Source organism: Chenopodium album, chromosome 2, assembly GCF_948465745.1.
Source record: "Chenopodium album chromosome 2, dcCheAlbu1.1, whole genome shotgun sequence".
In the NCBI taxonomy this organism is placed as follows: Eukaryota; Viridiplantae; Streptophyta; class Magnoliopsida; order Caryophyllales; family Amaranthaceae; genus Chenopodium; species Chenopodium album.
In genome coordinates, this window is record NC_137835.1 from 82,625,540 (window position 1) to 82,646,458 (window position 20,919).

Consider the following 20,919-nt stretch of genomic DNA (forward strand, 5'->3'; position numbering starts at 1 on the left):
AAAAATATTGTAAAGCTTAATATCATTACGAAATATGAAATTTGGGTCAAATCGGGTCGAATTCGGATTTTGGGTCGGGTTCAGGTTCTCGGTAACTTCGGGCCAAGTTTGAGTCGTGTTATTGGATCGGGTGAATTGCCGCTCCTTAATATAGGGGACATTTATACTCTCATAACAACGTTTGTTTATCTAATGTCAAATTGAAAAAGCTTCCGAACATAACTAGCTAATTAATTAGTTATGACTCACATATCGCACGCATTAACCGGCCCAGTTCATTACTCATTACAATTGGGTTTTGCTCATTATCCATGTGGATTGTGAACCATATGGTAAATTGTGGACCATGTGGTAACTTTGAATACCTTCTGGGTTGGATTCCTGCCTGATAACATCTCATTGAACTATTGAAGTACAGTCGTTTCTTGAACCCAAAATCCCCCAAAGAGAGGGAGAAAGAAAGGCGAAAATGGTGTTTCAGAGTCTTAGGCTTCCTTTCACAAACCACTCTTCTTATCGAACGGCTTATCGTTCTACTCTTTTCTTCTTCCCTAACCATCATTCCTCATCTTCTTCAGGTAATTTCTTTTTTTCTTTCTTCTTAATATTATTATGTATGCTCTTCACTTTTCTATGCTTCTTTCTTCATTATATCAAACAATAAACTTAATGTTCAATGATATTCGTGCTAATTCTATTATTATTTGTGGGGTTCTTCTAATTTATAACATAGATGAGTCAAAATTGAACCTTTATAATAGGTTTTTAAGTATCTGGGTCTTGCTAATTGCCTAATTGGGTACTAATGTTTTGAACTTTTGTAACAATTCATAGCATGATTAATGTCAAATCTTCTTGTTTTGCCTCTATATGTTATTCTAGCTTAAATTATCATTTAATTTGTTAATTGTTATTGCAAGTATTATCAAATTATTATCTTTAATAATACCAGTGTTAATAGACTAATAGTATTGCAACTAATTTTCTAAAAAAATTCAAGTTCTGTGCTGTTAATAGAGTTTAAGTTGATTTATTTATATTTTTTTTTGGGTCATGTGAATTGTCACCAGTGAGATGGTTCAGAGGTAATCAGCATTGTTCCATCAGAAGTTTCTCTGCAAAGTCAGCCAAGTTCTATCCATCAAAGAAGTAAGCTTTTGGTGCTAAAATATGCATTGATTTGTTACAGTAATTCAGTGGATTAATTTGTGTGTCTTTCACACTTATTGTGTCATTATAGTCATTGGGTTATTCATTTCTTCCAATTGTTAAATTATCTCAATGAATTGGATTTGTTATGGCCATTATCGACTATTCATCTTAGAACTGATTCTGAAAAGAAATGTTGAAGCACAAATAATTCATTACTGAGGTCATCGTGGAGCATTGATACTAGCTATATGAAAAGTGCTGAAATCAAACATATAGCTCGGGTGTCTCAAGAGTAGTGTTATTCTGTTTGTTAACATTATTTTGCTCACATGATATGTGTAAGAAAACATGAATGATTGGGTTTCATAGATGTGGTGCTGTTAGAAAGGAATGTTTCTGGATTGCCAGTCAGAGTACATTGCTTAATATTGTATTTCATGCAGTAGCTGTAAAGATATAGTGAACTGCACATGTAGTTCAATGCTGGTCACATTCAGCCAAGATGTATCCACAATATGGCAATAAATGTCCTAGTTGTTTTGCTTTTTAGGATGGTGCAACTAATGAAACCCGCTAAACAGCTTGAGAGTGAACTATTGATTCTACCTGTCTGATGGTAGCAATGTGCCCTATATGATGGGTCTGTTAGGCATCATCTTTTTCCTATGAACCATTAATTCTTTTTATTTTGTATCTTCGACTCTTCTAGGTTGCTAAATCTTCTTTTCAACTTTGAGAATGGTGATGTATGCCTATTAATTACTTCAAAATGTTTTTGAACCACTTGAATGTTCATGTTTTTGTAATGACTTGACATGGTGCTTGTCTAAAAACTGCTTTGAGTAAGATAACATGTTCACTCGTGCTTTGGTTTGACAATGATCCATTTATCCCTACCCTGATCTTTCGAATCTCTCTTTCTTAATAACTCTCTTCTGATATAATATATAAATTTTGACATTCTTAGGAAAAAGAGACTGGATGAGGTATGCTTGGAGAGGTTTCAGCAATATAGCCGAACCTTCATACAGTCATGGATAATACAAGGTAAGATTTGCCTCAATAAGGGCCTTATATGTTCATTTACTTTGTGTTAGGAGTCTTGTTGGGGACAATGCAGTTGCAACATTCAAGTATCTCATATTTGCGTGGAAGCTGATTTCTTTTGTCTCTTTTTTGGTTGTAGGGAAAGTGTGTGTGAATGGTAAAGTGGTGAATAAAGCTGGGACACCTGTCTCAAATGAAGCTGTTGTGGAGATAATTGCAGAAATTCCTAAATATGTATGTAGGTGATTACTCTGAAATGAAACCCTGATGCTTTTGGTATTGCAAAATTTGTGCACATTATAATGAGAAACTACTTGTATGCTGACATCTGCTTCAGAGCAGGATACAAGTTGGAGGCTGCTATTGAGCAACTAGAAGTCGATGTTACTGGGAAAGTTGCTCTCGACTCTGGATTGTCAACTGGAGGGTTTACTGATTGCCTGCTCCAGTATGGTGCGGTGTATGTATATGGAGTTGATGTAGGCTATGGGCAGGTATCTTTACAACTCTTGAACCCAAGTAAATCTTGAAAGTTTAAACACCCAAAAGATATTAAGAGCAGTGTAAATGGGACTGGGATAAGATTGGCATGATTTTGACGCACTTGATTAGATGCTATTAGGACAAAAGGAATATACTTAAGTTGATTATGACATATGCTTTGTGATTTGCAAAGAGAAATTTGATGTTTTATTAAAACTATATTACTGAAAGGATCCTTGTACCTCCGATATTCAGACTTTTTCACTATTATATTGGCTTGCTGAATAAACTTAGTGACATATCCACAGGTGGCAGATAAAATTCGTCGAGATGAGCGAGTCTCTGTTATTGAGCGGACAAATTTAAGATATCTTCCTGGACTTCCGCAACAAGTTGATTTGGTGACTTTAGACCTTTCATTTATTTCTATACTCGTGGTACGATCAAGCAGTAGTTATAACTTCTTGTTTAAATGTCTTTGATGCATGAAATTGCTTGTAAGCTGCTGTATCATTTAATGAACTTAAATTCTAGCATATTGAGCTCTTCTGTCTTATTAATATATCGACACAGGTGATGCCTGCGGTGATTAAGGTGATGAAGGAGCAGTCCACGCTGATCACCCTTGTGAAACCTCAATTTGAAGCAAGGAGATCCCAGGTAATTGCGTCTTCTGCTGTCTCTTGATTATCATCCTTAAACTTGTTTGCCCTTTAGCTACAAATATTACTGTTTGACAAGATGAATTTTTCAGAAGACAATTTTATGTTTTGTACTCCAATTTTTTGTGTTTAATTACTAGGAAGTTCACTTTATCTTTATAAGATTGTCTGGAAAGATATTCTGGAGTTATGTAACAATTGAACTAAATTTGGTATCCAAGTTCAAGAGTCATGTTTAGTTAGAGCTGTCAAAAACTGACTCGACCCAAGAACTCGACCTGAACCGGTAATGATCTGAGCCCAACCTGTACCCGGACAATGGGGTGAAACTAGTGACCTGTAACCCGACCCGAACCTACCCGAACCTGACCATATGTTAACCGACAACCGATTTGATCCAATACTTTTTTACCTGAACCCCAACCTGCTCCCGACCTGAGAGTAACCGTCAACCGATTTAAACCGACCAAACAACAATCTGTACCAGAACTAGTACCCGACCCAACTAGAACATGTACCCGAGTCATGGAAGGTTTAATAAAATTTGTATGCCTTTTGTTCAACTTATATACAGGTACAAATCCAGCAAGCCCACAATCCGATTCAGCTTGTACACCTTTTGTTCTCTATTACTCATATATAGGTTTAATAAAATCTTGATAAAGTTGATCAAATTATGGAAGGCGTAATTATAAAGGTTCAACTTGAGCACATCGACATTTATTGGAATTGAACTTGAACCAAAACCCAACTCAACACTAACTCGAACCCGAATGTACCCGTTCACAACTTGAAGTGATTTTACCCGTTCACAACTTGAAGTGATTTCGTAAGATCAAGCCTACCACGAACGTTTATGAAAACATATAATGATCATATGTGTTTCAAATGCAATTGTATAACCCCGAGATGTATTCCTTAGGGTCTCAAGGCTTTTCGCCACCGGGCCCCGAAACCTTTAAATTTCCTCAAAAAATGTGGATTATAGTCTTCAGTTTTGTAATTTTTTTACCTTCTTTTGCCCGGAACTAAAAATAGCCAAGATGTTTACTATGGTCCCTAATACCCCGCGGGAGTACAATTGGGTCTACAATTGGGTCGATGGAACCATCAAATATGCCCTTAAACGGTCATTTTACCTATTCACAATTTGCAGTGATTTCGTAAACTCAAGCCTACTATGGACGTTTATGACAACATATGATGATCATATATGATTTCAAACGACATTATATGACCCCGAGATGTATCCTTTAGGGTTTCAAGTTTTTTCGCCACTGGGCCCCAAAATCTCAAATTTTCCTCAAAAAGCGTGGATTATAAGCCTTCAACTTTGTAATTTTTTGACCTTTTTTCTCCCGTAAACAAAAATTGCCGAGATGTTTACCATGGCCCCTAATATCCTCCGGGAGTCAAATTGGGTTGGTGGAACCGTCCAATATGCCCTTAAACGGTCATTTTACCCATTCACAACTTGCAGTAATTTCGTAAACTCAAGCCTACCACGAACATTTACGACAACATATAATGATCATATATGGTTTCAAACGAAATTATATGACCCCGAGATATTTCCCTTAGGGTTTCAAGGTTTTTCGCCACCGGGCCCCGAAACCTCAAATTTTCCTCAAAAAGCGTGGATTATAGCCTTCAAATTTGTAATTTTTTTTTATCTTTTTTCGCCCGGAAATAAAAATTGCCGAGATATTTACCATGATCCCAAATATCCTCCGGGAGTCAAATTGGGTCGGTAGAACCGTCCAATATGCCCTTAAACGGTCATTTTACCCATTCACAACTTGAAGTGATTTCGTTAACACAAGCGTATCACGTACGTTTGTGACAACATATAATGATCATATATGGTTCCAAACGGCATTATATGACATCGAGACATATTCCTTAGGGTCTCAACACTTTTCGCCATAGGACCACAAAACCTCAAATTTTCTAAAAAATCATGGATTATGCCTTCAAGGCTTCAATATTGTAATTTTTTGACCTTTTTTTCATCTAGAAATAAAATTTGCTGAGATATTTACCATGGTCCCTAATACCCTCCAAGAGTTCAATTGGATCGGTGGAACCAACCAATATGCCCTTAAACGGTCATTTTACGCGTTCGCAACTTGCACTGATTTTGTAAACTCAAGCCTACCACGGACGTTTATGACAACATATAATGATCATATATGGTTTTAATCGGCATTATATGACCCCGAGATGTATCCATTAAGGTCTAAAAGCTTTTTGCCACATGCCTCTAAACCTCAAAATTTCCTAAAAAAAGCGTGGATTATAACCTTTAATTTTGTAATTCTTTAACCTTTTTTCACCCGAAAATAAAAATTATCAAGATGTTTACCATTTTCCCTAATATCCTCCGAGAGTCCAATTGGGTCGGTGGAACCATACAATATGCCCTTAAACGGTCATTTTACCCGTTCACAATTTGCAGTGATTTCGTAAACTCAAGCCTACTACGGACGTTTATGACAACATATAATGATCATATGTGGTTTCAAACGGCATTATATGACCCCAAGATGTATCCCTTAGGGTTTCAAGAGTTTTTGCCACCGGGCCCCGAAACCTAAAAATTTCACCAAAAAGCGTGGATTAACCTTCAATTTTGTAATTTTTTGACCTTTTTTCGCCCGGAAATAAAAACTGCTGAGATGTTTACCATGGTTCCTAATATCCTCCGGGTGTCAAATTGGGTTGGTAGAACCGTCCAATATGCCCTTAAACGGACATATTACCCGTTCACAACTTGAAGTGATTTCGTAAACTCAAGCCTACCACGGACGTTTATGATAACATATAATGATCATTAATGGTTTCAAACGGCATTATTTTACCCTGAGATGTGTCCCTTAGGATTTCAAGGCTTTTCGCCACCGGGCCCTGAAACCTTAAAATTTCCTAAAAAAGCGTGGATTATAGCCTTCAAATTTGTAATTTTTTGACCTTTTTTTGCCCGGAAATAAAAATTGACGAGATTTTTACCATGGTCCCTAATATCCCCTGGGAGTCAAATTGGGTTGGTGGAACAGTCCAATATGCCCTTAAACGGACATTTTACCCGTTTAAAACTTAAAGTGATTACGTAAACTCAAGCGTATCACGTACGTTTATGACAAAATATAATGATCATATATGGTTTCAAACGACATTATATGACAACGAGATATATTCCCTAGGGTCTCTAACACTTTTCGTCACTGGACCTTAAAACCTCACAATTTCCTAAAAAAGCGTGGATTAGCCTTTAATATTGTAATTTATTGACCTTTTTTCGCCAGAAATAAAAATTGCTAAGATGATTACGATGGTCCCTAATACCCTCCAAGAGTCCAATTGGTCGGTGGACCATCCAATATGCCTTTAAACGATCTTTTTACGCGTTCGCAACTTGCATAGAATGTAAACTCAAGCCTACCACGGACGTTTATGACAACATATAAAGATCATATATGATTTCAAACGGCATTATATGACCCCGAGATGTATCCCTTAGGGTCTCAAGGCTTTTCGCCACAGGCCTCTAAACCTTAAAATTTCCTAAAAAAGGCGCGGATTATACCGTTAAATTTTGTAATTTTTTAACCTTTTTTCGCCTGGAAATAAAAACACCAAGATGTTTATTATTGTCCCTAATAACCTCCGGGAGTTCAATTGGGTCGGTGGAACCATTCAATATGCCCTTAAACGGTCATTTTACCCGTTCACAACTTGCATTGATTTCGTAAACTCAAGCCTACCATGTACGTTTATGACAACATATAATGATCATATATGGTTTCAAATGGCATTATATGACCCCGAGATTTATACCCTAGGTTCTCAATCTCAAAATGTCCTTAAATAGCGTGGATTATTATAGTCTTCAATTTTGTAGTTTTTTTTTTTTTTTTTTTTTTTTTTTTTTTTTGACCATTTTTCGTCCGGAAATAAAAATTGTCGAGATGTTTGTTTTGGTCTCTAATATCCTCCAGGAGTCCAATTGGGTCAGTGGAACCGTCCAATATGCCCTTAAACGGTCATTTTACTCGTTCACAACTTGCAGTGATTTCGTAAATTCAAGCCTACCACGGACGTTTATGACAACATATGATGATCAGATATGGTTACAAACAACATTATATGACCCCGAGATGTATGTACCCTTAGGGTTCTCAAGAATTTTCACTACCGGGCCCCGAAACCTCAAAATTCCTTCAAAAAGCGTGGATTATAGTCTTCAATTTTTAATTTTTTAACCTTTTTTCGCCCGGAAATAAAAATTACCAAGATGTTTACCATGGTCCCTAATCCCCTCCGGAAGTCCAATTGGGTCGGTGGAACCATCCAATATGCCCTTTAACGGTCATTTTACCCGTTCACAACTTGAAGTGATTTCATAAACTTAAGCTTACCACGTACGTTTATGACAACATATAATGATCATATATAGTTTCAAACGGCATTATATGACCCCGAGATGTATCCCTTAGGGTTTCAAGGCTTTTCGCCACCGTGCCCCGAAACCTCAAAATTTCCTAAAAAAGCGTGCATTATTGCCTTCAATTTTGTGATTTTTTAACCTTTTTTTGCCCGGAAATAAAAATTGCCGAGATGTTTACCATGGACCCTAATATCCTCCGGGAGTCAAATTGGGTGGGTGGAACTGTCCAGTATGCCCTTAAATGGCCATTTTACCCGTTCATAACTTCCACTAATTTCGTAAACTCAAGCGTACCACGGACGTTTATGACAGCATATAATGATCATATATGGTTTCACACGGCATTATATGACCCCGAGATGTATCCCTTAGGGTTTTAAGGCTTTTTGCCGCCGGATCCCGAAACATCAAATTTTCCTCAAAAAAGCGTGGATTATATAGCCTTCAATTTTGTAATTTTTTGACCTTTTAGCCCGGAAATAAAAATTGCTGAGATGTTACCATGGTCCTTTATATCCTCCGGGAGTCATATTGGGTTGGTGGAACCGTCCAATATGCCCTTAAACGGTCATTTTACCCATTCACAACTTGCAGTGATTTTGTAAACTCAAGCATATTACGTACGTTTATGACAACATATAATGATCATATGTGGTTTCCAACGACATTATATGACACCAAGATTTATTTCCTAGGGTCTCAACACTTTTCGCCGCTAGACCCCAAAACCTTGAAGCCTTCAATATTGAAATTTTTTGACCTTTTTTCGTCAGAGAAGCTTACTATGGTCCTTAATACCCTCCAAGAGTCCAATTGGGTCGGTGGAATCATCCTATATGCCCTTAAACGGTCATTTTACCCATTCACAACTTGTAGTGATTTCGTAAACTCAAGCCTACCACGGACGTTTAGGACAACATATGATGATCATATATGGTTTCAAACAACATTATATGACCTCGAGATGTACCCTTAGGGTTCTCAAGGCTTTTCGCCACCGGGCCCTGAAACCTTAAAATTTCACCAAAAAGCGTGGATTATAGCCTTCAATTTTGTAATTTTTTAACCTTTTTTCGCCTAGAAATAAAAATTGCAAAGATGTTTACCATGGTCCCTAATACCTTCCGGGAGTCCAACATCCAATATGCCCTTAAATGATCATTTTACCCGTTCACAACTTGCAGTGATTTCGTAAACTCAAGTCTACCACGGACGTTTATGACAACATATAATGTTCATATATAGTTTCAAATGGCATTATATGACACCGAGATATATCTCCTATGGTCTCAACAATTTTCGCCACCGGGTCTTGAAACCTCAAAAATTTCCTTAAAAAGCGTAGGTTATAACCTTCAATTTTGTAATTTTCTGACCTCTTTTCGTCCGGATATAAAAATTGCTGAGATGTTTACCATGGTACCTAATACCCTCCGGGTGTCCAATTGGGTCGCCAATTGGGTCGGTGGAACTATCCAATATTCCCTTAAATGGTCATTTTACCCGTTCACAACTTGCATTGATTTCGTAAATTCAAGCTTACCATGTATGTTTATGACAACATATAATGATCATATATGGTTTCAAACGGCATTATATGAACCCGAGATATATCCCCTAGGGTCTCAACACTTTGTCACCCGGTCCCGAAACCTCAAAATTTCCTCAAAAAGTGTGGATTATAGCTAGAGGAGACAAAATTTGACCCGATCCGAGAACCCGACCTTAATGGAAACCCGGCCTTTACTCGAACAATGGGGTGAAACTAGTGACCTGTAACCTGACCAGATCTTAACCGAAAACCCATTTTATCCAATACTTTATGGCCTGAACCCGAACCTGCCCCCGACCTGATAGTAACCGTCAACCCATTTAATCTAACCCGACAATAATCCAAACCTGAACTAGTACACGACCCAATCAATACATGAACCCGAGTCATGGAAGGTTTAATAAAATTTTATATACCGTGTATTCAGCTTATATACTGGTATAATTCTGTAAATCCTCAATCCGATTTAATAAAATCTTTTGTTCAGCTTATATAACTTATGTTCTTTGTTACTCGTATATAGGTTTAATAAAATCTTGATGATGCTGATCAAATTATGGAAGACGTAATTATATAGTTCAACTTGGCCACATCGATATTTATTAGAATTGAACTTGAACCAGAACCCGACTCAACACTAACCCGAACCCGAATATACCATCTTGTTAACCCATCCAAACCCGACTCAACACAACCCGAACCTGAAATTGAACCTGAACTGATTTTAACTCGAATTGAACCCGAACTATATCCGAAAAGGTGAACGACCCGTTATAACTTGAATTGAAATTGACCCAACCTGCACTTGAACCTGATTTGAAGCTAGATTGACCCGATATAACCTGATCCTGATTTAACCTGAGACCTAATTTGACCCGACCCAAACCCAACTTGAATACCCTAATTGACAGCTCTATGTTTAGTCATGGATCATGTTAGAGCAAGAATGAGATTTTGGTGGTGATGACTGTCTTAATTGATTTGTACTTTAACATTTTTCTTAGGTAGGAAAAAGGACGTAGAGTTGAGTTAACTTGTTCTTTTCATTTCTTGTTGCAGGTGGGAAGTGGTGGTATTGTTAGAGATCCAGATGTCCATAAAGAGGTAACTCATCAACTTGTTTTAATGGTTATTAAGTTGGTTATAATATTCGCCACCGTCCCTCTATATGTTGCCTTCTACAAACTATTTCACGTCTAAATTTTGCACTATAAAGAGGCAACTTATCAACGTGTTTTTGTTACGGGTTATTAAGTTGGTTGGATGATTATCTAGCCTTCTACTTACATTTGCCTTTTAAGCTTTTGCATCTCTGTACTTCTTAGGGTTACTCTGAATCTTGATTCTTCTGAGGACATGAGATCATATAAACTCTTATTCACTTTATCTGTTGCCTTTCCCTCCCAAAGTTGAGGGATTAAAATACTTTGTATAAGAAAATGCTTGAATTTCAAGAAGTGGCCTTTCCTGTCATTGAATGGTTGGCAGCAAGGCCAGCCACTTATGTTACAGCCTAGCTTTCTAACTAGGAATTCTTGTAGAATTTTTGGACTATTATGACCTTGGTTAAGTTTGCTTTCTCTATACTATTATTATAAGCCATTGTAGCTTTTGTTGCTGCTCTGCATCACGCTTTTGTTGCTGCTCTGCATCACTGAAAGTGAGTATTTGGTTTTACTGGACTGCTTGCTGCAGGTTTTAGAGAGGATCATAAATGGGGTGCAAAGTTTTGGGTTCGAAAGCAAAGGGTGGATTGCGTCTCCTTTGAAGGGGGCTGAGGGTAATATAGAGTTCTTGGTTCGCTTTGATCGAACAGCTGAGGCAACCACGTAGACGTGTTTTATCATTTATAAAGGCAATGCACCATGTATTATCTGACATTCTCCTGGGCACTTCATGAAAGGAAACGGCACCATTGGAGGAGAAGATTTTTGCTGATGAGTAACAAGGAGTAGAGAAATGAATGTCTTGCTCAAAACGTCAGCGATGTTGTTTTAGAATGTACCAGAAATTGTGATGATTTATGCATATGCTTGGATTTAGGAAAGAATGAAGAGAAGTACGAGTTTGAAGATAATTCCTGATTAAGCTCTGTCAATAGCTACGCAAAATAACTGTGATTCCTGGTTAATATTCTGATCACAAATGGGTAACCAGACCATGTTGCATTTTCCCTTCTGTTCGGAAACATTAAGTCATATCTGTTTTATGTTTGGGGGTCTTTATGCTGTAATTAATCTCTTTAATAATTTTATCTTAAGTACTTTGATCGGAGAATCTTTTGAGTTTCCTTCATCTCAATTCAATAAGCCATATGTAAATGGATGTTAGCTTGAAATATAATGAAAATGCATTTCTGCACTGGTTTTGTCGTTATCATTCACTAACTTTTAACTGAAGCTTTCGCCTAAAATATGAACTAGGGTTGGCAATTTAATCCGAGTTCGATTCGAATTCGATCTGATCCGAAGGAAAAAAATCCGATTCGAATCCGTTTAATATTAGTCCGAATTCGAATCCGATAAAATAGATCCGAATCCGAATAGGAGGTAAATCGGACTTGGACCCTACGCAAAGTCCGATCCGAGTCTGAATCCAAAAGTATAAGCATATATATGCTCTATAACTTGGGACAATTATTTGCTTGTTTTGTAGTAAAATTTTGTTATGTAACTTAGTTATAATTTTAAATATGTTATGTTTATACTTTAATTGGTATGACAATACAAGCAATTATAGGTATATGACATTACAAAAAAAAATTCGGATCATTTCGGAGGTCCGAATAAACGGACCGGATTCGGATCCGAAAATTACGAGTCGGATCGGATTCGGACTCGGATTCGGATCCGAGTCCAAGGTCCATTTACTAAACGGATCGGATTCGGATTTAGCCACATCTGACCCGAATCCGATCCGTTGCCACTCCTAATATGAACAAACCAAAGAAGGCCAAGATACCTTTAAGCAATGAGTTGGTCTACAAAAATTGTTCTGCTATATTATGAGCAACAAAATAACTTAGCAAAACCAGTGATGTTTTGCACTGGACAATGTTGATAATTTCATTCAGGTGCTTTAAAAAAAAGACCCAAAGCTCTCTACAATGGAAGCCAGGCGTTCTCCAGCTAGTTCTTGTATGATTATTTACAGGCATCAGCCAAACAGCAAAGAATTAAGCCTGCGCAAATGACCATCCAACACTATCATGTTTTTACCGAAGCCATTGTGGACATAAAGGAGCATGTTGGAAAAAAAATACATGAAGTATTGCACCAAAAATCAAATTACACAATCAGCACTTTTAGAATTGCCCGATTTCTCCTGAGGTAGGGTTAAGGAACGTGAGAAGAACTACTCGTGACATAGAGCTGCCATCTGAAGGGGCACCCTAAGACCAACAACCTGGCTAACAACTGAGAGCCATGATATGATATAACATTCTGTTCCAACTTTATCTTCAGACAGAGAAGTATTACTCAGGAGTAGCTTCATCAACTCATTCGTTCCACATGGATGTAGTGTGTGCCAAGGTCTATTCAAATAGGGATGCTCCTGTAATGTAGTGAAACTGACAAACATTAGTTAAACTCAAACAAGATAATCTGAAACCTGTTCTTGCATTAGTTGAATATATGTGAGTTAAATATTATATAATTTACAACCAGTTTATTTGCAGCCAATAAAAATCAGTGTATCAAGAGATGCCGGTTTCAAAGTTGCACCAACATAAAATTATCCAAAATAAGAACAAAGAAAAAAGGACAGGATTACAGAACTTAAAGTTTACTCGGGTCGATTTAAGACCACAAATATTATTTAGGAAAATTTCACATTTGCTACCAGCAAAAGGACCCTATTTCACATTTGCTACCCCTTTAATTTTTTATTTTATATTACTACCACCCAAACACACTAACTGTTATAATCACTACCACTTGACTTACACCGTTAGTATTTCCGTTACCACCACCCAACCACCGTCCAGCCACCACTCCTTCCCACCCACCAGCTGCCAATCCGCCGCAACCACCACTCACCGTCCAGCCCAGCCACCAAGCCACTACCATAGTTGCCTGAGCCCAATCCCCTGGGCCCGCGACTCCGACCACCCTGATTGTCGGCGCCGGCGTCGCATTCCCAGCCCCTCGAAAACCCGATCAGCCCCTCTCTCCCCTCGAAACCCACCTCAATCTCAGCCCCTCTCCCCTCGAAAACCTCCGTCGATCCCAGCCCCTCTCTCCCCTACCCCCGTCGATCCCAGCCCCACTCTCCCCTCGAAACCACCGTCGATCCCAGCCCCTCTCCCCTCGAAACCCCCGTCGATCCCAGCCCCTCTCCCCTCGAAACCCGATCCAGCCCCTCATCGTCCCCCGTTCCCTATTCTGGCCGCGACGAAGGATTTCCCTGCCACCAAAAACCACCCTAAGCGAAACCCTAAAACTCGTTTAGGGTGGTTTCGGGCAGGGGGATTAGTGTTAGGATTGTCGGTTTTGGGTGGGGAAGGGGAGGGGTCCGATTCCGACCCGAATCGCCGGCGCCGGCCGCAGGTTTGGGCGCTGGCCGCCGGCCGGGGGAGGGGGGAGGGTGGATGACGGGGAGGGCTAGGGTTTTTTGGGTGGTTTTTTCATTTTATATTTATTTATTTATTATTTTAATTTTTTTTTTTAATTTTTTAATTTTTTTTTTTAATAAACTTAACGGAAATCTAACGGATTCCGTTAAGTGGTAGTGATTATGAAAGTTAGTGTGTTTCGGTGGTAGTAAAATAAAATAAAATTTTAAAGGGGTAGCAAATGTGAAATAGGGTCCTTTTGCTGGTAGTAAATATGAAATTTTCCTATTATTTAATTGGGGACAATGTGCGGCATAAATTTTTACAAACTTCAGGACCTACTAAGCATTTGAGAGAAGAATAAAAAAAGGATCAGGGAGATGCCAACTAGTTCATTTAGGTCAAATGGCAAGCATGAAACTTACTAATAAATATATTCTCGTGACTGAAACATCCTTCATACTTTACTACGCTTTTTCACAAGTTATGTTCACACACCATGACTATGAATAAACAACCAAGCATTTGGACCGAAAAAGCATGAATATGTGGGGGCCCTATCCATGAAGCTTAAGGTAAGTATTTTGAAGGGTTATCACGGCTTCAACCTTTTCACACGTTGATGATTGTTATTCAATTTCTTCCTGATATGCAAGGTGTGGGTGAATCCTTTTACTATTAAATTCACAACTTTTAAGATCTCTACAGCTCTTGATAGATGAACTACTAGATGATTGACTTTAATCAAACATTTTAGGCAGCACCACTTTGATTATTTCAATATTCAGCAGAATTCCTTAACATCACCTGACAATTGTTCATATGCTTTCTGTTACAGCATGAAACAATAGTCAAGTGGGATATAGCATGAATCCATTCAGCATTTATGACAGTTATAGTCAAAAGTATTTATACATGTGAGATATATAATATTATTATTAAGTATGACACAAAATCTACGAAGGATTTGCAATAGAAAGCCACTATAACAAGAAAAAAGAAATACCACCTGTTGAGTTATAAATGTCCACTTTGATTCAGTAAGCACCTCAACAGATCTGGGAGGAAGATCTCTTTCAATTTGATCCAACAATAATGTTTGTCCATCTGCGTTTCAACAAAACATAAGCTTTAAATGAGAAATTATTCATTTATGTAGTTATACAGCATGCAACACCCCTTCCTTTGTCACAGTTGACTAGATGAAGAAATATGGATTAAAATGATTTACAAGCATGGAAAAAATAAAATCCAAGGGATCATACCACCTATTGACAAATAGCATGATTGCTTAATGGACACATACCTGAATTATAACCACGGAAATATAACACCGGAATCCTGTAGGAATTGCTGTATACTATATGGAAGTCATAATAATGCACTTCCTGGGCAGCCTCCTGAACCTAGCAACCAGAATCATTTAAAAGATATCTCAACTACCATATCACATTCTAGCAAGATGTTCGACAACCTAATTATTAAGTCTCTTACATTGAAGCACAGTTATAGGAGCATGTTAATGAAACAGTTTTATACCAGCCTTGCAGGATCAGTACACTCCTCGCTCTCTAAGCAGTTAGGCATTTCCTCCACAGCATAACCAATTTTTTCATCATCTATCTGCATATAAAACAGGAAATCAAAACTAACACATAGCCAACAATTTCCATCATTCATAAGAAACAGACCTTATCAGACCTCAAAATGCACATCTTCTCCAGTGATAGATATCCATCTACCTGCAACAATACAGCTTAACTTAAAAGACTGAACAGACAGCTATCGCGAAAAATCAGCACAGAAGAAAACTAGAAAAGTATGAAAGAACAGCAGTTACAGCACATTTTAACCAACAAAAGCTACCTTCCATCACCAAAAATAAATTAAAAAAGGTGTGTCATAAGAAAGTCAATAACAAAAAAATATTATGTAGATAAATATGTTCTTTAAAAAAAAAAACAAAAAATTTGTAGATAAATATGTCACATTTAAAATTATCAACAATAACAATCATCCTTGTTCAAATTCAAGATCAAGAAAATCAAATATCAAAATCTCTTACTTTTACTCAGCTTAATTCCCAGTAAGCAATGTAAACATCATATTCAGCAAGTAGCAGTGACAAATCAAAAAATTCAAAATCATAACTATAAACAATAACCAAAGTAAAATAATTTCCCCTTCTGTCCGAATTTTGTAATATGATGTTACTAGTTCAAAATTTTATGTTATTACTAAGTTCAAAATACACTATCAACTCAAAAATGAATTCTGGAAAAAAAAAGACATTACTTCGTGGGAATTGAGGAATGGTGGGTTTAGACAAGAAACCCAAAACCAATTAGGAAGATCATGATTATGATTTAGGCAAACTTTCTTCCATTTCTCAGCAAAAGCAAGAGCTCCTTTAAGAAATTCATCTGGTGAAATTGTCCCATCCCACTTTGATTTTTCTGAATTCATCATCAAAGCCTGAAATTGAACAAAAACCCAGAATAAAAATGTTGAAAATTAATTAGCCAACTGAAAATAACCCCAGAAATTGAAGCAATGCCTAGAGTTTCACAAATGAATGGGTGAAAAAAGTGATGAATTGTTTGATGATTAGAAGAAATTAGATAAATACCCAGCTTATGAATTTAATTGGGCAAGAAATTTGGCATGGTATGATGTACAGTAGATTACAACTTTGAGAAAAGGGAAATATGACTATATGAGTGTAATATACCTGAGTAAAAATGCTGGAGGATTCGCCAGAAAAACGAAGATGAGCAATTTTGACCAGGGGTTGTGTAGCTTAACAAAGACTAAAGACTGTGTTTAAGCAAATTTTGATCAAATTAGCCTTAATTTTGTCGAATTTTAATTCATTGGGCAATTTTAAAATAATGGTGTTGATTATAAATTTGTTCTTGATTAAACTTATTTTAATTAATCGAGTTGTAATTACTCTTGTAAATTACCAATTTTTTATGATTAGAACTAAGGTCTGTTCTCTTACGTTGAAATTCTGTTCTGTTCAGTTCAGTTCAACTCCTAATATCCTTCTCTTATAAAATATTCATTTCATTTCAGTTCAACTCAGTTCAGTCAATGTGAACAGGCCCTAAGTTTTGATTGGGGTCTTAACGGTGTTTTAGTGGCTAAATAAACAACTTATAAAGTACTTCGTATTAATTAATTTAATTTTAGTAAATATTTATTGGAAAGCACGGAGTAAATTTTTATTCAATTGATTGGTTTTATCGGTACAATTGGTAGCACGGATATTTTTGGATTTTTGGTACGAAGAGAAGACTATAAGCCAAAAACGTCTAAAATGTAAGAAAACCTTGATGAATTAATGTCAATTTTTGGGGTAGAGAGTAGTGACTAGTGTACTAGTATGAATGTGAGCGTGAGTCCTTGTAACAAGACTAATTTGTGAAAATTCTCAAAAAAAGATTAGTAACAGAAGCCCAATGCAATATCCAAGATTACCACACAGATAAATGTCCAACTCTGTACAAAGCTCCTGGTAGCATACAATATACAATTATACAGAATAATAATACAAGACTTTTTGTTCTTATGTTCTTCACTTCTTCCCATCAAAACTGAGATCAAAGTCATATGCAGAACAGAGCCAGGAAACAATGACTACAATCAGGATTTTCCTGCATAGGCGCATACACTGAACTGGATTGCCTCCAGCTGCATTTCGTGTTCGACAATTGCATCTGCAATACCACTTCCCCCACAAAGCCCTGCTCCAGTTTAAGCAGTTAAATGTAAATTACCTGAAAAAAATACTATCAAATTACAGTATATACAAATATTGAATAAAGTGGATAATGAGTATGTAATGTCTGTTTACATTCTGAAAATGCATACTACAGCAATCTGCTGGTTATAAAAAAGAAAGCCATGTCAAGATAACAAGAAAGATGAAAGGGAAAAAAAGACAGACATATATGTAAAGAAAATATGCTTTGGCAGAATCAAATGTATCCGACACTTTAAGGGACTATAACTGGGTGCAATCCTTCTAAACAACAAAATAATTTTGTAAAAACTAGATATACCATATCAAGAGTCCGTAGATATGGTCTACTAATTTCATATATTCTAGCATCATAGACATTTTAAAACAGAACATAGGCTTTTTATCTATCAACTATCATGTGCCTGTACATTTATGCATGTGTCGAGTTGTTCAGCTACTTAATGAGAGGCGTAACAAGGAAAATATAGAATGACCATGCTTTAAAGCCCTGCGAAAGAAAATGGAAAGTTGATGTACCAAAATGTCCTCTTAAATCACTTCTCGGAAGTGGCAGCTTGAACTTGATCCGTATCAGGCTGAATGGCAGCACCATTACTTTCACGTTGTTGTGATCTTTTGGCCTTCTTTTTAGGGTATACATGCACAGATGGTGGAAGAAACTCCTGTTGAATCTCCTGCAAGTTAAGGCAATACTAGGTTATGAAATAGAACAGCTTTGAAATGCAAGATTGATATGAATTTAGAAGCCAAGAAGGTACCCTCCAGCCGTTCTTGCCACTGATACCGCCCTTGACTGCATATGCCTCTTTAAAGCCATTCTTCACCAATAATTCAGCCACTTTGATTGAATTACCATCAAAACTACCTTACAACCAGAGAAAGCACATTATAGTGATGAAATTATAAATTTTCAAAATTATACTACTCAATAAATGGTTATATTCCAAAACGAAAATCTATTAACACAACCTATTGCTCTGGATAATAAAAGGAGACATGAACTACACTAGAGTTGAGACTTGCTAGTTGCTACAGAACATCATCTCAATATGTGCTTGTCGATTTCATTAAAACACAACACATTCACATAAACTCCTTCATGTCAGATGCACATAAAAAAAAAATTTTAATTAATAATAATAAAATATTTTCATCCATTAACTACATCGTCAACACAATTTAGAAAGCAGCTTGGCATGGAATGGAAACTGAATAATTGATACAACCTAAATGTGAAATAAAAATAATTTCGTTTCAAACTTTGTCATGGCATCATGTACAACGTCACTGCAGAGTCCTTGTTTAATATTTAGGATTCATAAGAAAGATAGGATAAAATACAAGACCATGCAATGCTTCACCTAGACTAATTAGACAGGAGACAGGGTAACTAGCATACAGTCCTCCGGCATATAGAAAACAGAACAGAATCATGTTATAGACCCATTGCAAGGCAACTTAAGTTAAATTCCACAGAATTACTGATAAAAGACCCTCACTAAACACAATTTCGTGGGCGTGGGGTGTATAAACATGTTGGCAATGTTGCTGCCTCAAATCTGTTATGAAAAGTAGCAATTGTCTATTTCACCCATGAATTCAAGTGCTTTCTATTAGGGGATAAGTTATTGAATAATGCCTACATGGACCTCACATTGATGTGCATTGTACAGCACCTTGCTTATTTCTTGTTCACAATGAGATCGTTTTTTTTTTTTTTAATTGAAGGGATATAATGTACAACTACACAATATAAAATAATCAAATGTGTTTTATTCTCAAACTTGTGTTCACCCATTAAAGTTCAGTTTCGAAACTCAGAAAGCAATTGAAACATATCAGCTAAGCAATCATAACGCACCAAGCATGCCGATCCAGTTCAATTCTATGTCATCCAAAATACTAAGCAAATTATAGGTGAAATTCATCACATAGCTAAAATTAAATTAACCTAATACAATATTCTAACAATAAAAGATGATTTAATGCAGAAATTAGAAAGATAATGAAAGCAAACACTCACTTATCCACAATGCAAACACTAGTATTGTTGGGATCAGCAAATTTTTCCAATACTTTCTTCAAAAACCCATCTTCATCACGCTCATCAAAAGTGATCTGAACCACATCCTTCTTAAACATCCTCAAATTTGGAGAACCCAGAAACCCTAACATCTTCTCATCCCTAATATCCAACATTTGAAGACTGGAATCATCCCGCAATTTCTTAAATGCATTAAGGGCAGATATAAATTTGTATTTTCTCAAGTATTCTTCAGATAAAGGAAGAACTATTAGCCAAATGAAGGTAGCACTAAAAACAAAATAAGGGTATTTGTTGAAAAAATCATTGATTGAAACCAGAATTGATTCAAGGTTGATTCTTTGGCCAGATGGGTCTGCAATTTCGGATGCAAAACAGGGATATGAAGGGAGAAAACCCATTAAAATGGGGAGAGAAATTTGGGGTTTTAGGGGGGGTTTAGAAGAGAGAGAATGTATAATAGTTGAGATTGGATTTCCATGGAAATTATTAGAGGATAAAGGAATTGGGATTTGGAGGGAATTTGGTGGGGTTTTGGGGATGATTTTGTGGGGTTTGAAGATTGGGGAAGAGGAAGATAAACAGAGGGAAAGAGACTCCATTGAAGAAAAATGGGAGATCACAATTCACAAATGAAGTGGATATGGAGTTAAATTCAGATAAAATACCGCGCTATCCTCTTGCAGTAATTTGTATACCACTACGTCACTAGACAGTGGCTCATCTATATTCGGGCTTTAAAAAACACGCTAAAATTAGTGAAATTTGGCTAAATAAACAAGCATGGCATGGTGGCATATTAGAATTTGTTATTTATACTCGATTGTATCCATATACTTAGGGTTGTTTGCTCGTTAATTTTATAGCAATTTATTAAATGAGTAAAAAACTTTGAATGTACGGTACACCCGAATGTATTGAATAAGCTCTTTTAACATGTAACGTAATTCATAGGCTAAGTTGTGGAACGAACCTAGCTAACCCTATAACTTGTGGGTTTGAAATGGCACAACCCGCATGACCATAAGTCCATAGCCCACAAGTGCCATGACCATTTTACCAAAGCATATTATAAGTCCAAATTTTTACCAATACACATTATGAGATCAACAATATTTTGTTGTGCCTAATCTTATCCGATGTTTACATTTACATACAAACTTTATACTTCAATTATTTGACACATTTTGCATTTTTTCAATGCATAA

The 20,919-nt window shown here is 36.7% G+C and overlaps 3 protein-coding genes across 5 annotated transcripts; 1 reads left to right on the forward strand and 2 right to left on the reverse strand.

Annotated features, from left to right (window-relative positions):
- Positions 1-421: 421 nt before the first annotated feature.
- Positions 422-11,609, forward strand: LOC145590446 (uncharacterized). The gene is made up of 9 exons (XM_081646994.1): positions 422-578; positions 1,071-1,149; positions 2,120-2,199; positions 2,339-2,441; positions 2,537-2,693; positions 2,991-3,119; positions 3,256-3,342; positions 10,403-10,447; positions 11,039-11,609. The coding sequence occupies exons 1-9, from the start codon at positions 470-472 to the stop codon at positions 11,174-11,176; spliced, it is 927 nt and encodes a 308-aa protein (XP_081503120.1). The 5' UTR covers positions 422-469; the 3' UTR covers positions 11,177-11,609.
- Positions 11,610-12,380: 771 nt separating this feature from the next.
- On the reverse strand, positions 12,381-16,688 carry LOC145590504 (ubiquitin-like-conjugating enzyme ATG10). Of its 2 annotated transcripts, none has more exons than XM_081646998.1 (7): positions 16,630-16,688; positions 16,194-16,373; positions 15,590-15,640; positions 15,438-15,521; positions 15,205-15,304; positions 14,908-15,005; positions 12,381-12,898 (listed from the first exon to the last, which is right to left on the reverse strand). In XM_081646998.1, exons 2-7 carry the CDS (start codon positions 16,365-16,367, stop codon positions 12,698-12,700), a joined length of 708 nt encoding a protein of 235 aa, XP_081503124.1. In that variant the 5' UTR covers positions 16,368-16,373; positions 16,630-16,688; the 3' UTR covers positions 12,381-12,697. The 2 variants fall into 2 exon arrangements, with proteins under 2 accessions (XP_081503124.1, XP_081503126.1); XM_081647000.1 differs by lacking the exon at positions 16,630-16,688 and adding an exon at positions 16,528-16,617.
- Positions 16,689-17,345: 657 nt separating this feature from the next.
- On the reverse strand, positions 17,346-20,364 carry LOC145590462 (rhodanese-like domain-containing protein 4A, chloroplastic). Of its 2 annotated transcripts, none has more exons than XM_081646996.1 (4): positions 19,691-20,364; positions 18,426-18,528; positions 18,184-18,341; positions 17,346-17,647 (listed from the first exon to the last, which is right to left on the reverse strand). In XM_081646996.1, the coding sequence occupies exons 1-3, from the start codon at positions 20,311-20,313 to the stop codon at positions 18,201-18,203; spliced, it is 867 nt and encodes a 288-aa protein (XP_081503122.1). In that variant the 5' UTR covers positions 20,314-20,364; the 3' UTR covers positions 17,346-17,647; positions 18,184-18,200. The 2 variants fall into 2 exon arrangements, with proteins under 2 accessions (XP_081503122.1, XP_081503121.1); XM_081646995.1 differs by having other exon boundaries at positions 17,346-17,680; positions 19,691-20,363.
- Between the last annotated feature and the right edge of the window lie 555 nt (positions 20,365-20,919).